At 34.4% G+C, this 14438-nt stretch overlaps 1 protein-coding gene across 7 annotated transcripts in view; it reads right to left on the bottom strand.

The window, feature by feature from the left end:
- Window positions 1-490: 490 nt before the first annotated feature.
- Window positions 491-14438, bottom strand: part of ELF1 (E74 like ETS transcription factor 1) — a 138216-nt gene continuing 124268 nt past the window's right edge. For 6 of the 7 annotated variants that reach the window (XM_074191755.1, XM_074191757.1, XM_074191753.1 and 3 more), the window contains exons 7-10: window positions 11555-11638; window positions 10505-10697; window positions 8349-8819; window positions 491-1560 (exon numbers count right to left, since the gene is read on the bottom strand). In XM_074191755.1, coding sequence (XP_074047856.1) covers window positions 936-1560; window positions 8349-8819; window positions 10505-10697; window positions 11555-11638 — 1373 coding nt within the window. In that variant the 3' untranslated portion in view covers window positions 491-935. The remainder of the gene's footprint in view (window positions 1561-8348; window positions 8820-10504; window positions 10698-11554; window positions 11639-14438) is intronic. The other variant, XM_074191760.1, reaches the window with a different exon arrangement.

Here is a 14438-nt window from a genome sequence, read left to right as displayed (position 1 = left end):
AAAGTATCTAGGGAGAATATATATATTTGGCAAAAAATGCTAGTCAAGAACTACTATTTCATCAGTTTTTCCTCAGATATAATTTATTTACAATAATTTGATGTTTTAAGTTGCATAATAAAAATGTTTAGTATAAGATTACTGAAATCAGAATATTTTAGAGCTAGAAAAGGACCTAGAGCTCAACTTGATAAAATGTTGTTATAGCAATGTTTTTCAACCTACAGGAGTGTGGAAATGACATCATTTGACAACTGGCCAGAGCCTTAAAGATCTAAGTTCCCAGATGAGGAAACTGGTAATTGATGTGCCCAACGTTTTACCCCAGCAAGCAGAGTTTCTTCCCCACCCCCACCCCTACTTTCCATTTTACATTTTACACACCAATTCTTTGTGGCACAGTGTTACCGATGGGAAGCAGATGGGCAATATATAAATTTAAAAAAAATTATATATATATATATATATATATATATATATATATATATATATATATATATATATATCACAAGATAGGCCACTTGGTATTTTTGAGTATTAAGCTTTATAAAAGTGGAATGAACATAATTTCTATAGAAATTCATTGTTGCCTTACATTTAACTAAAATATTTACATTGGAAACAAAAAAGTTAACATGATGAAAAATAAGAATTTTTTTAAAAAAGTATATTGAGCAACTGAGACAGATTTCAAAAGGAAGCCTTCATAATATAAAATGCATGTTCCTTCATGCTTTACTTCTAAAATATGTTCTTTAGAGCAGGTGTGGCATTTTTTTGTTTTTAACACTTAAGAGAAAAGCACAACTAAGTTATGACTAATTGTCAAAATTATGGGCTTTATAACATTTGCTTCAGAATCAAATCCTTTATACATAACCACAAAATGTTGCAGTAATTAAAAAAAATAGATCATCCATAATTCGTTTGGTAAATTAATAAGACTGTGTCTCCAATTGTTCACTTTCTCTTTTCAGAGCCACCTGGGGAGGGAATCCATTGGAACTTGAAACCATCACCACAATGGGCTGGGGCTGCAGCTCAATATTCTGTTCTGGCTGTTCCAGGTCTTCTATCCTGCTATCTTCTACCTCCTGTTTCATCATTTCTTGTATAACAGTTTCTTTTGTGTCCTGTGCTTTGATGACTGAAGTGATCACAGTGCCAGATGGGTGAGTGACCAACTGAGAATTTCGAGGGGAGAAGGTCACCACAGGAGTAGTAGCACTAAAGGATGGAGATGAAGTGACACTGCCTGTCCCATTGCAGATGGTTTGGACGTTGCTAGTAAGAACCTGTTGTACGTGGGCAGGGCTAAAAACAATAGATGAAGGAGGAGAGCCTGACTTGGGGGACTGCAGCATGACATTTTCTTTCAGGACAGTCATAGACTGTGATGATGGAATGGCTTGCAAAATAAATTTCTGAGACCCAGTTCCTGATGCTGGATCTGTGCTAGCTATGACTGTTGTGAGTGGCACTGTCTGGAGTGTGACTGTATGCAACTGCTGATTCCCAGGAGAAACCACCACAGGAACTTGGGTAGGAGTCTGCAGAGTCCTGTGGAAATGCCAGAACAGAAACAAGAAAAATCAAAACCCATCCAGGCAGAGTTAATGTCTTTTAAATGAAAAATTATGATTACTAGACAGACTCTTTTTAAATGTCATTCTTTGGCATAATTATTGTGCCCCACGCCCCTGAATGAATGCTGAAGAAGACAACCATTAAGAATGAGAAATTTAGGAAACTGAGAAAACATAAATAATGACTTCTCATTACAAATAAATTTTTTTTCACTTTCTAATTCCTAAATTGCATTGTGTTATCTTTCTTTTCACTCATGCGCCACCATCCTAATGCAGGCCGGCCCTCATCATCCTGTGCCTGGACTATTACAATAAGCTTCTGTTTGGTCTTTGTGGCCCAAGTCTCTCCCCTCTAGAATCGAGCCTTCACTCAGCGGTCAGGTCACCTCCTTATCATCCCACCCCCACCCCAGTTCAGTAAACTCTGGCATTTAGTCCTTCCAGCATGACCCCTTCCTACCCTTCTAGTCTTCTTACCAGGAACTCTCTGATTCAGTGACACTATCAGTCTCTTTGCTACTGCTTGGAAAAAAATCCATCATCTCCATACTATGCCTTTCCACTGTCTACTCTCCATCGCTGGAATCTCTCCCCTCCCTTGCTCCAATCTCACTTTCTTTTCTTCCCCTCTGCAGAGCAACCAATCACTATAACTTTATTTAAGAACATATTTTTGGCAGGATTATTTGGTTTGCTTTTTGATTACATTAAATGTATTTAATTCTGCTATCCTTACTAGAGGCTCACAAAATGGATCAAAAAGCCTTTATAACTACCAAATAACCAATAACAATATCATTCACAAGAGCATAACTGCTGAGAATCAAAATTGTGAAAAGGCATTTTAAAATATAAGATATTAGATAAAGCTGAGAATCTGAAACTCAGTTGGATCCCCTCCCCCAAAAATCATTAAGGAAGTATTCTGCAAAGACAGTTTATTATTCTAAATTAGTCACTTAGGAAGTGTTATTTGAATTAACAATACTCCCTAACTTCCTAATATCTAACAGCTAAGCTACACTTACAAATAAATATGTTAATTCAAATAGCTAACAGTTAAGCTACTCTTAGAATTACATTAAATTGTATTAATCATATTACAAGTTTTCTATATGTGAGTTTGGGATAAACTTCAAATTCCTTCAAATTCCCCAAAATTACAGGTATCAGCTATTATATGATAAAAGCATAAAAGGAAAAAGGAGCATCCAAAGAAAATGGGCACTTTGCCAAATTGTAGCAAGTGATTTCAGCAAGTTTCTAATCCCTGGCTGACTTCCCCTTATTCATCAATAATAATAATAATAATAATAATAATAATAATAATAATAAACAAATATTTAAATAGCTCTTATTAAGTGCCAAGTACTTTGCCAAGGACTTTACAATTACTGTCTCATTTAATCCTTACAACAACTCTGGAAGGCAAATGCTATTATTCCTATTTTACAATGAAAACCAAAAAAAACAGAAGGTGACTATATAGCCAAGATAACACAGCTAGTAAGGGCCAAGGCTGAATTTGAACTCAGGTGTGTTACTAACTTCAGGTTTCCCAAATCATTTCTTAGTGTTCTTTTTGACCCAAAGGAACATTGTAATAAAATTTAATATCTGTAATATCAGCCTAAGAAAATGAGCAAAGAAAAGGTTTCTATTTATTTATTTATTCATTTATATTTTTCAAGGCAATGGAGCAGGTTGCCCAAAGCCACACAGCTAGATAATTATTAAGTGTCTGAGTCCGGATTTGAACTCAGGTACTCCTGACTCCAAGGCTGGTGCTCTATCTACTGCTCCACCCAAAGAAAAGTTTTTGTAATGAAAACTAACCATGTTTGTATTTGGTTTGTATTACTAGCAACTCTGTATGTATTATTATGGGTAGTTAAGATGGATTTCACTTACATTCTCTATTGCTTGAAACATTTTTAAATGAAACATTTTTAAATGGGTTCCATTTATTTTAGTTAGATACAAAGTGAAAATTGTGGATCTGCAATCATATACCAGCTGTCACTTGCCACTGCAAATTAGTCTGGGGTTCTCAGTTTCTTCTAAATCAGTCACTTAGGAAAGTTATATGATTGATAATTTAAATAGCTAACAAGCTACTCTTACAATTAATTAAATTGTTTTAATAAGATTACAAGTTTCATATATATATATATTATATATATAATATATATATATATGTATATACATATAAAACTATAAAACTTTGGGGCAAACTTCAAATTCTCATAAATTACAGGTATTAACTATGATTATATATGATAAAAGCATAAAAGAAAGAGGACCATCCCTAGAAAATATGGCACTTTGCCAAATTGTAGCAAATGATTATGTTCAAAGTGGGGCCTGGAATGTATCAGGGTTCTTTTAACTCTTTTCTGTCTTGGTCACTCCTTTGGTAGTCTACTAGAAACCTGGTGATTCTTATATTTAGTAATGGAAGAGGACCAAAGCAGCATCACTATGTTAGAGACAAGTTACTGAATGTTAGCCTGTGGCTGATCAGACTGACCGGAGTTCAGGATTATCTATCACAGGTCTATGACCCTGTTAACAGAATTTTTTTAATTGAATGAAAAGAAATGCAAATTTCAATTAGAGGTTAATGAAAATAAACTATTTTTACCCATTCACTGGCCCTCTAAAATCTATGTATCTTTTAAAAGTGTCTAGACCCAATTTTCTCAGGGCTCTTCCAGTTCTAAGTATATCATACTAAAATGTGGATTTTTTTTTTTGGAATAGAGACACCATATAAGAGGAACAAATGTCAGAAGAACTAAAGGGGAATGAATGATAGGTTGTAGTGGGGGGAGACAAAAAATATATCTCAAAGTCTGAGATATACTTCTTCTGAAACAGGTTACTGGAAGGGACTCAAAAAATAAATGCTAAAAGATATAGATTATAATTTATCAGCTAAAAAGTCTTGGGTACAGGGAGGTTTCTTAGGTAAGGAGAAGGAAAAGTCAGAAGTCAGATCCATACCCAGGAGTTGTACCTATAACTTCTAACAATAAAGTTTCAGGGTTGTACCAGAAGCAGTATCCTCTGCCCCCATATTTGCATTTTTATCTGGTGTCCCACAAAGCAGGAAGGATAAATAAATTAGAAGAAAAGCAAGTAATGTGGGATCCTCAAAGTTGCAAAACCTCATTCTTTTTTTTTTAAGTTTTTGCAAGGCAAATGGGGTTAAGTGGCTTGCCCAAGGCCACACAGCTAGGTAATTATTAAGTGTCTGAGACCAGATTTGAACCCAGGTACTCCTGACTCCAAGGCCGATGTCTTATCCACTACGCCACCTAGCCACCCCTAAAGCCTCATTCTTATGCAATGTGGAAAAATAATTTGGAGCCAACAATTTAAGAGAGATACGTAAAGAAAAATAATGCTTAACAGGTTATATTAAAACAAACAGACATGATGAAAGGCTGCCCCAGCCTCTCTGTATTCCACAGAGGCTCATCTCATCCAACCATTTGTGTCTTCTTCCACCACATTCCTGACAAGTACTCTCTGGTTAACCAGATTGGGGAGTGAGGAGGGGAAGGGTAGAAAGGAAGAAAAGTAGCTATTACAAAAATACATTAAAAAAATTGTTAAGATTGTTCTATACCCTGGGGCAGCTAGGTGGCTAAGTGCTAGATAGAGCACCGGCCCTGGAGTCAGGAGAGCCTGAGTTCAAATGTAACCTCAGACACTTAATAATTACCTAACTGTGTGACCTTAGGCAAGTCACTTAACCCTATTGCCTTATGGGGAAAAAAAAGCAACATTTATTTCATCTGGAACATAATTCAAATGCTGTCCTCTGGAACCTTAAATTTTACATCTAAAAGGAAGAACAATGGGGAAAAAAGTCACCCAGATTATTATAATTCTTAGAACATGAATAAGGCATTAAATATAATATCCTATAATTTATCTTAAGTTAAAGTTATAGGTATTCTAACTTTATGTAATTGTAAATCTTGAAAGAGTCCTTTTGTTTAATGCATATTCTTAAAATAATAAAATTAATGTAGTAAATAATCTACTTCCAGAAAAATACAATGGAATCATATACAACTATCCAAAAGAAAACAATAGAAAAGATCAAATAAAAAAGTTTTTAAGTTATAATTTATTAGAACTAGAAGAATATCTTTGAAACTTGAGAGGGAAATTTTAGATATAAAATAATGCTTCATATAAACAAACAGGAAATTCAGCAATCATTACTCTAAAAAGCTGAAATAATAAATAAGCCTTAAAATAAGACGAGATAAATTAATGAATGACAGACCCATAATTGGTTGGAAAAACTAAAATATTTTGAGGGGAAACATTCTTGACATTTGGAGTTGATATTCTAGGGAGTTTTTGTCAGACTAAGTATGACCCAATATAGTTTTGTTTAGGTTTTTTTTTTTCAAGGCAATAGGGTTAAGTGGCTTGGCCAAGGCCACACAGCTAGGTAATTATGAAGTGTCTGAGGCTGGATTTGAACTCAGGTACTCCTGACTCCAGGGCCAGTGCTCTATTCACTGTGCCACCTAGCCACCCCCGAGTATGACCCAATATGACAATTATGTCATTTTTGACTTATTTTACTATCTCACCCAGTATGATATTCTATACTACAATGTAATCATCTCTTTCAAAACTAGAATTTATTCTCAAAGTTGAGGAAGAAATATTTTTATTATGTTCAAAAGGAGAACTGAAGAAATAGAAAAGGAAGTGACCAGTTGTGTTCACTATATCCCCGCAAAAGCACAAATATTTCCAAAGGTTCAGAATGCCAAGAAATAAAGAGGGAAGGAATAGCAACTACTTACTAAATAATCAATCAATTTCTATGAAAACAAGCAATTTCTTTAAAAAAACAGAAAATAAAACCTCCAAAAATGAAAGGAAGAAGGGGAGTAACAGAGGAGTACTCCACAAATAACAAAAGTTTTCCTTCTTGTTGAACCAAAAATCTAAGGAATCTGACTTTCCCCTCCTTTTTGTAGTTTCCCAGTACCCAAAGTTTATCATTCATAATGAAGTTGAAATTTCTTTCAATAAAGTGACAGTTTTTAATCACAAATCAATAAGCATTAAGGTCTACTATGTAGCAGGCACTAAGGTATTAGAGTTAAAACATAAAAATCATACAGTATACATTCTATCAGGGAGAACATATCCTTGATCAAAAAATATTTGTTAAAATGAGAAAAATATGATTCTTTGGTAGAGCCTCTAGCTTAGAGTACCATAAAATGAAATTAAATTTACACACTTAACTTCACATGTCATTCACCCTCAATTCCACACCTGAAATTAGATTGACTCAAATGTTGATTCTTCAGATCTAATATTTATATATTGAAATGTTCTGGAACACACAAGTGTGGGACTCTAAAGTAATCTTTTCATCACCAAACTAATATGGAATAATCCATAAGTATTTTTCCACTAAAAAATAATCTTTGAACTCACTGATAGTTGATAACAGAGAAAATTAACAAATTCACACTAAAAGATCCATTGTCTTATTTTTCCTCTTCTTTTCATTCCCCAAATCTATAAGGCAATGTCATGTTGCTTCTCTTATTTAAATAAAAGACTAGTTCAAACAGAAATAGATTTTCTGCCACTGTGCTGGCTCACATTTTATCTAGAACTGAGAAATAAATCTTTTAGATATTCAAAATTTTTTTTTCATTCAACTCATACTGAACAATTAAAGGTTCTCTTTAAAGGAATGAAATATGATTCAACCCTGATTACCAGGCCCTAATGACTATCTAGTTTATCGCAACCTTCGAGCAGTGCCATGATAGTATCTCTCCACTGAGAAAAAATATATTTTGGAATTAAATATAAATCAAAAGGTTACTAATAAAGATAATTTATAGGGGCAGCTAGGTGGCACGGTGGATAGAGCACCAGCCCTGGAGTCAGGAGTACCTGAGTTCAAATCTGGTCTCAGACACTTAATAATTACCTAGCCACTTAACCCCATTGCCTTGCAAAAAAACAAACAAAAAAGATAATTTATAAGGATATGTTGCTAGTGTTTTTTTTAGGTGGTGCACAACTCTTCATGACCCTGCTTGGGATTTTCTTGGCAAAGATCATGAAGCAGTTTGACCTTTTCTTCTCCAACTTATTTTACAAATGAAATAACTGAGGCAAATATGGTGAAGTGACTTGCCTGGGGTCACACAACTAATAAATGTTAGAGGCAAATTTGCACTCAGAAAGATAAGTCTTCCTGACTCCAGACCTGGCACTCTATCCACTTTGCCTCCTAACTGCACATGGTTAAACAATTTCCCCAAGGTCACATAGCAGCAGAAGTGTCTGAGAACCTTACCAGTTCTACCTGATACAAAGGAAAGCTCCGAAACTCTGTATGTGAATTTTTATGTATTTGTATCATACCGAGTCTGGTTCAATCCAGGTATGCACAATTGTACTAAGAAGATAAAAAAATAAATTAAAAAAATGAAAATCATGTAATTAAGCCAAACTGATACTCATGGCAGCCACAATAAATATCCTAAATACCTGTCTGCCCCTTCTCTTCCACCCCCTCCCACCCACCTCCCACAAGTAAGGCAAGCTCTAATGCCTGATTAAAGATTTGTTGCCTCTATTACCTGGCTTGAGATCTATAAAATTGTCATTTCAGAACACAGACCCCACACGTACAAATAAGATCCAAAAATCTGTTATGTACAATCTATAATTAAGTCACTTATTTTTTACCTGATATTTTGAAGCGAAGAATTTAATGTTTCATCTTGTATATTACTGGAGACAGCTCCTTGCGCTTCTGAAACAGCTTGGATCGGCTGCATAAGGTGAACAGTCCGAAAGAGTTGGACAGGATGTGGAGCCTGTGAAGACTGAACCGTCCTCACTGCCTCAGGGGACAGACTGGACAGGTGTGTCTGGGCAGCTTCCCCCGGCTCTCTGGGTTTGGCAGATTTAGTATTCCCTGGTTTCAGAACAGTGGTGGATCCTCCTTTTATCCCTGGACTTGAAGACACTCTGGATTTGCTGGGTTGGTTTCTACTAGAAGTGGTTGTGGAAGATAACAATGATGGATCTGAAGATTCTAGGCTGGAACTGGGATCTTCATCATCTATGTAAATAAGGTCTTTTGGCATTTCCTTAAATTGATATACCAAGCGCTGACCTTCCACTTTAGCCAAAATACCCCTTTGGTAATAGTACCTATTTCAATACAAAAAGAAATCAGATTGAGTAAAGAATTATCATAAAAACATTATCCACACCACAAGAATTTTGGCACATTTTTGAAAAAAAAATAAATTGCATTCTGGGAACTATCAGAAGCTTTTCTTTAATTAGGCCATTATCATAATTACAAAGACATTATTCGTCTGTCTATATGCACACAAAAACCCAATCTAAAATTGATTCCTGATTGAGAAAATGAATTCAGAACATAAATTATATCAATCTCTAGTTTCCCATCTCTCTTCCACCTTATTGCCCTGCCTGTTTGCTATTTCACAGATTGTAAATATTCATTTTTAGGCTTAAAATGGTTCTTATGACCAACACATACAACAATATTTATAATACTTCTTTTTACAATTGCAAAGAATTGGAAATTGAGAGGATGCCCATCAACTAAGTAATTCCTGAACATGTAGTATATGAATGTAATGAGAACATTGTACGCAGTAACAGCAACAGTGTGATGACCAACTATGATAGACTAATGCTTCTCAGAAATCCAATGATCCAAGGCATGGATAGAAAATGTTATCCACATCCAAAGAAAGAACTATGGAGTCTGAATGTAGATCAAAGCATATTATATTTACTTTTTTTTGTTTTTCTTTCCTGTGGTTTTTCCCTTTAGTTCTGATTATTCTTTCACAACATAATGTGGAAATATGTTTAATATGATTGTAACCTATAACCTAATATGATGTGTAACTTATATCATCTATTTACTGTCTTAAGGAAAAAGAAAAATTTTGAACTCGAAATCTTGCAAAAATGAATATAAAAAAATAATCTTTATATATAATTGGAAAAAATATTAAGTGCAAAAAAGTTTCCAATGAAAATGAAATTAACTCATAAATATATAGCCATATAGCAAGCAGTGATTCATCATAGTTTCCCAAGAAAATCAAGACTTTTCAGATGAACTAAAAAGAGATAACTGTAACAATTTTTATTTAGTTTAAAAAGCCTGAAAAAGATAACTCACTGATCATTTTATGTCCTTCAAATATAGAATGATTATAGCCCTTGACAAAATGATCCAACTTCAGAAACATTAAAATTCATAGTAAATTTCTGCAGTTAAAATTTTGATAATTTTTTTAAAAGTTTGTGAGAACCAAAACAATTAGGTATCACATCTAACACATTATTTCTTCCAATCCAGTATATAAATGTTGTTCTTGAAAATCAAATTACCTCTAGGTAATCACATCTTACTCTATATTGCCATTCCATTTGTACTTTATGCTGATACAGCTTAATGGTACAAGATTTTAGAACACTGTGGTTGATTCTTAATTCCTTTGAGGACCACAGCTCAGAATTTTCTTACCCCTAAACAAACAAAATGTCAACCACAACTTAATTTCTTTACACATTATTTCCTGTTTTTAAGGAGAAAAACAGGACTAGGACATAAAACTGATTAAGTTCACAATCTCATAGGACATAGAGTATTATTATAAAAGCCTTACTTCCTTTCCTCAGAAAAAGAATCTTAATATTTTAATTTAAATATATATATATATGCTGTTTTCCACAGTAATAATATTTTAATACATAGAAATAACATCTTATAATAATGCTTGACTATTTTGAAATGCACCAGTTTTTAGCACCGATAAACATATACAAATGATTAAAACTTTCCATACCTGAGAGCTCTTCCCATAGTTTCGTAATTCATATCAGGTTTGTTTTTGTGCTTCCCCCATAATTTAGACACAGCTTTAGAATCTACTAGTTTAAAAATGCCTTTCTCCCTCTGGGTCCACTTGATGTATTTGGGACAGGTAGTCTTGTCTTGAAGAAGTGCTAATAAGAACTCCCAAAGATAAATAGTATTTCCTGAAATAAAGGAGGGTTTTTTTAAGCTTTTTCCTTCCCTGCCCCCCCCAAGCATCATCAAAAAAAAAAAAAGATCTTCTAGAATAACATAATGGAATTTTTTTTTGAGAAATTAAACTAAGAAAAGAGTCTGAAATTCTAATCCTTGTTCTATATTTCTTGGGCATTGACCTGGGCTACCTCATTTCATGGTTTAAAAGACAGAACCAGACTAAGCAATTTTTAGGCCTCATCCAGCTCAAAAAAATTCTGTGAGTTTATCAAATTGCACTTCATGACTTTTCATCAGTGACTCAACAGTTTACATTGGCTTAGTATCCAATATAGTTGCAGTTGAATTTTAAGATTCTAAGGCATCAATCTTGGGGTGATGACCTTAGAACATGACCTTATTTGCCAGTTTTGCTTAATTTTAAATGAGAAAAAAGTATCATAGATAAAAAATAGTTGTTGCTAAAAATTTACATTTAAATTACAGAAGCTACTCCTACAGCTATAATTAGCCTTGTAACCAGCCTCAACAATCTGTCTCATAGAAATGGACAGATGATATTTTCAAAAGTAGTATCAACAATGAAAGATACATGGAAAAAGTATCTTTGAATTAAACATACAATTAGTTGAATAATTCTGCCAAGAACTAGGCTGAAGAATAAATTATTCTGATAACAGAGAAAGTGAGTCAAAAAGGATTTCATTGGCTTTTCTTTCCTTGATGGAAAGAGGCAACTGTATCAATGAGCTCGTGGCAGTAGTGTCAGGAAATCTGGTGGACTTACTCTATTTTACCACAAAAGGTTTTTCAGTTCTGCATGCTGTTTGAAAAGTACATATTATAAATAACATGCAGTACTTACCCTTTCCATCTTTGTTTTTCTTCTTCAAAGATATATTTGGAGTAGTAGCTGGAGAATCTGGTCGAGGTGGTTTAGTTTTTCTCCCTGAAACCAAGTCAATTATAAATTATACATAAATACCTTTTCAAAATTCCAAGGAAAAAAAAGAAGACAAATCATTCATTTCTTTCTAAATAATTCATGTATTTTTACCATCAACAATCATATCCATTTACTGTTAAAAATCATTTTCACAAAACTGAACATAAGAATGGATAAAACATTTTTCAGAGGAAAAAGTTACAAGAGAAGATCAAATAAAATTAGCGAGCAAAAGTTACTCAACCTCTTTATCTCCAGTAAAATAGGTTTTTTTTTTTACTTTGGAACTGCCAATTATACTTATGGATAGGTATATGGTAAAAGCAGATGTGTTTGTTTCCTGACCCATGTATGCTTCTGTCTCTCTCTGGTCTCAAAATAAACCAATTCCTTTCTAATTTCATTAGACCAGTTTATTTCATCTACTGCTTATGGAAGTTCTTCAATGGCAGTGAGAGATTTCACTTTCAATTTTCTCTTTCCCAATAAGTGTCTAATATTGTTTAATATAGTTTATAGGACAAGTAAGGCTAAGACTGACCAATACTTCCTAGCATTCCATATGTATTTAACAATCCACATTTTCTTTCAGTTCTTTAGGTGGTAACTTGTAGAGTGTTCTGACAGACAAATTTGTGTCATATTAAAAACTGGCAAATTAGTTATATTTCAGTTCTTTGATGAAGATCTTGTCTTATAATATACATACTAACACACACACACACACACACACACACACACACATATATATATATATATATATATATATAGCTATACATACAAAGCACTTATATGCTCATGTTGTTCCCTTGGAATATTCCCTAAAAATAATATGATAAGATTGGATCTTGAGATATTTCTCCTATGGTGGATTTTTACAAAGACAAGTATGGGTCTAATTGGACCAAAGTCTGGACAAAGTATTCATATCACCCAAGTAACAGAAAAGGGTGAAAGTGAGGCCAGGAGAAGGAGCGGATGGGTTGCAGAAACCAAGATAACAAAAAATGTTTCTGGGGTCAGCAGGGTAGGGGGAAGGTAGATAAAGGAAATATCTCTGTGGCCCTTTAAGAATCCCAGATCCTTTATCAGGTGCTCCAAAACATGATGTCTCTCAGATTTTTTTTTTTAGCAAATACTCTCCCTTTTTCTATGACAGATGCTAGGCTTTGAGAATATCTAAATATCTGGAAGATAGCATCACCATAGGATAAATAAATAGTACCTCCTCTTTCAAAAAATTTAGGTCCACATCAGATAACCTGAGAACACCACTGGTGGATTAGGCAAAAAGGTGAAAATAAAATCTGATAACCCCTCTTTCAGACATCAAGGCCAGTGAACCCCACCAAAAAAATTTACTTCCTTGCCCAAGGGTCAGATTACAGGATTATTTATGGTTCATTAAAAAGAATACCAGCTCTAAAATTGGAGGGCCTCAGTTCAAATGTGGCAGAATCTTAAAGTTTTTCAACATTTTTTATGATCATTGGTTTAGAATAAGAAGGTCAACTAAGCTGGATCTTTCACTTTAAATGTGATACGACTGATAATATAGTAAGGGAGGATACATAAAAATAAATTGATTTGTACATGGAACTTCTTTTCATTTAACCTAAGGCTGGGCCTGCAATGAGGAAGACTAATCTCCTGAGTTCAAATCTGGCCTCAGACACTTATTAGCTGTGTGGCCCATGGCAAGTCACTTCACCCTAGATGCTTCAGTTTCCTCATGTATAAAATGAGCTAGAGAAGGAAACTACAAACCACTTCAGTATCTTTGCCAAGAAAACCCTAAATGGGGTCACACAGAGTTAGGCCCAACTGAAAAAAATGACTCAATAAAAACAAAAAGGAGAATTTAAATGGCATCATGAAGAGTCAGTCAGAACTGACTCAAAATGATTAAACAACAATAGACTATGGTATAAAAATGCACCACCAGCAGAGCAGTGAGTGGTGGAAAGAGTGGTAGATGGGAAGACAGAAAGAAAATAATTTAAATTTACACTAGTGTTAATTGAGTTAATCAGATTATAATTTATACCTAAGAACTCCCTCACCCTTCAAAAAAAAATAAAATAAGGGTGGAAGCAGAAATTTTATGGCATAGACTACTAAGCCAAAATTGAGGAGCATGGGGTCGGGATTCAGGAGGAGAGAAGAGGGTTGATAGTTGAGGGAATACTGGGGTAACTAAAGGGCAGTATTTCACTGAGCATAGTGATATTATACTCAAAATTGTGTATGAAAATGATGAAAAATCCATAGACTCTTTTAGAGACAATCTTCTATAGAACATCCAAAGTAATGATGAACGAGAGCTCAAAATATTGAAGGCAAGCTGCTCCTCCACTAGATCTAAGCTCCCAAGGGAAGTCCCACAGGGGCAAGGATGCCCTGGAGAGGTTGAAGCAAGGCAAATTCTGTGCTGACTGGAAGACAAAAAAGGGACCAGGGCTGCATGCATTGGAACATAACCAAACAGCTCTTCCTTTTTCAATGCCTTTATGATCTGGCAAGAACACAACAAAGAATAACACAGAAAAACTCATTAGTAAAAGTCAAGCATGGCCAGGGTTGGGTGAGCAAAGGACTAAATTCAAGTAGAAAAAGGAAATGCAGTAGGGGCTTTTAATGTCTAAATGGCAAGGCCAATCCTTTTAAATCTGAGAGGGGACAAAAAGTAAAAGTTTCCTATAAACAGGCAGAAAAGCTAAAATTTGGTTGGGCTGGGATTGGTGATAGCTGGATCTACCCACCCACATACTATATACTTTTTGAATGGTTTATGTCTTTAAAT

This window comes from Macrotis lagotis, chromosome 6 (assembly GCF_037893015.1).
Source record: "Macrotis lagotis isolate mMagLag1 chromosome 6, bilby.v1.9.chrom.fasta, whole genome shotgun sequence".
Taxonomy (NCBI): Eukaryota; Metazoa; Chordata; class Mammalia; order Peramelemorphia; family Peramelidae; genus Macrotis; species Macrotis lagotis.
Note: the sequence above shows the minus strand (reverse complement) of the source record. Positions and strands in the feature narration are given on the sequence as shown.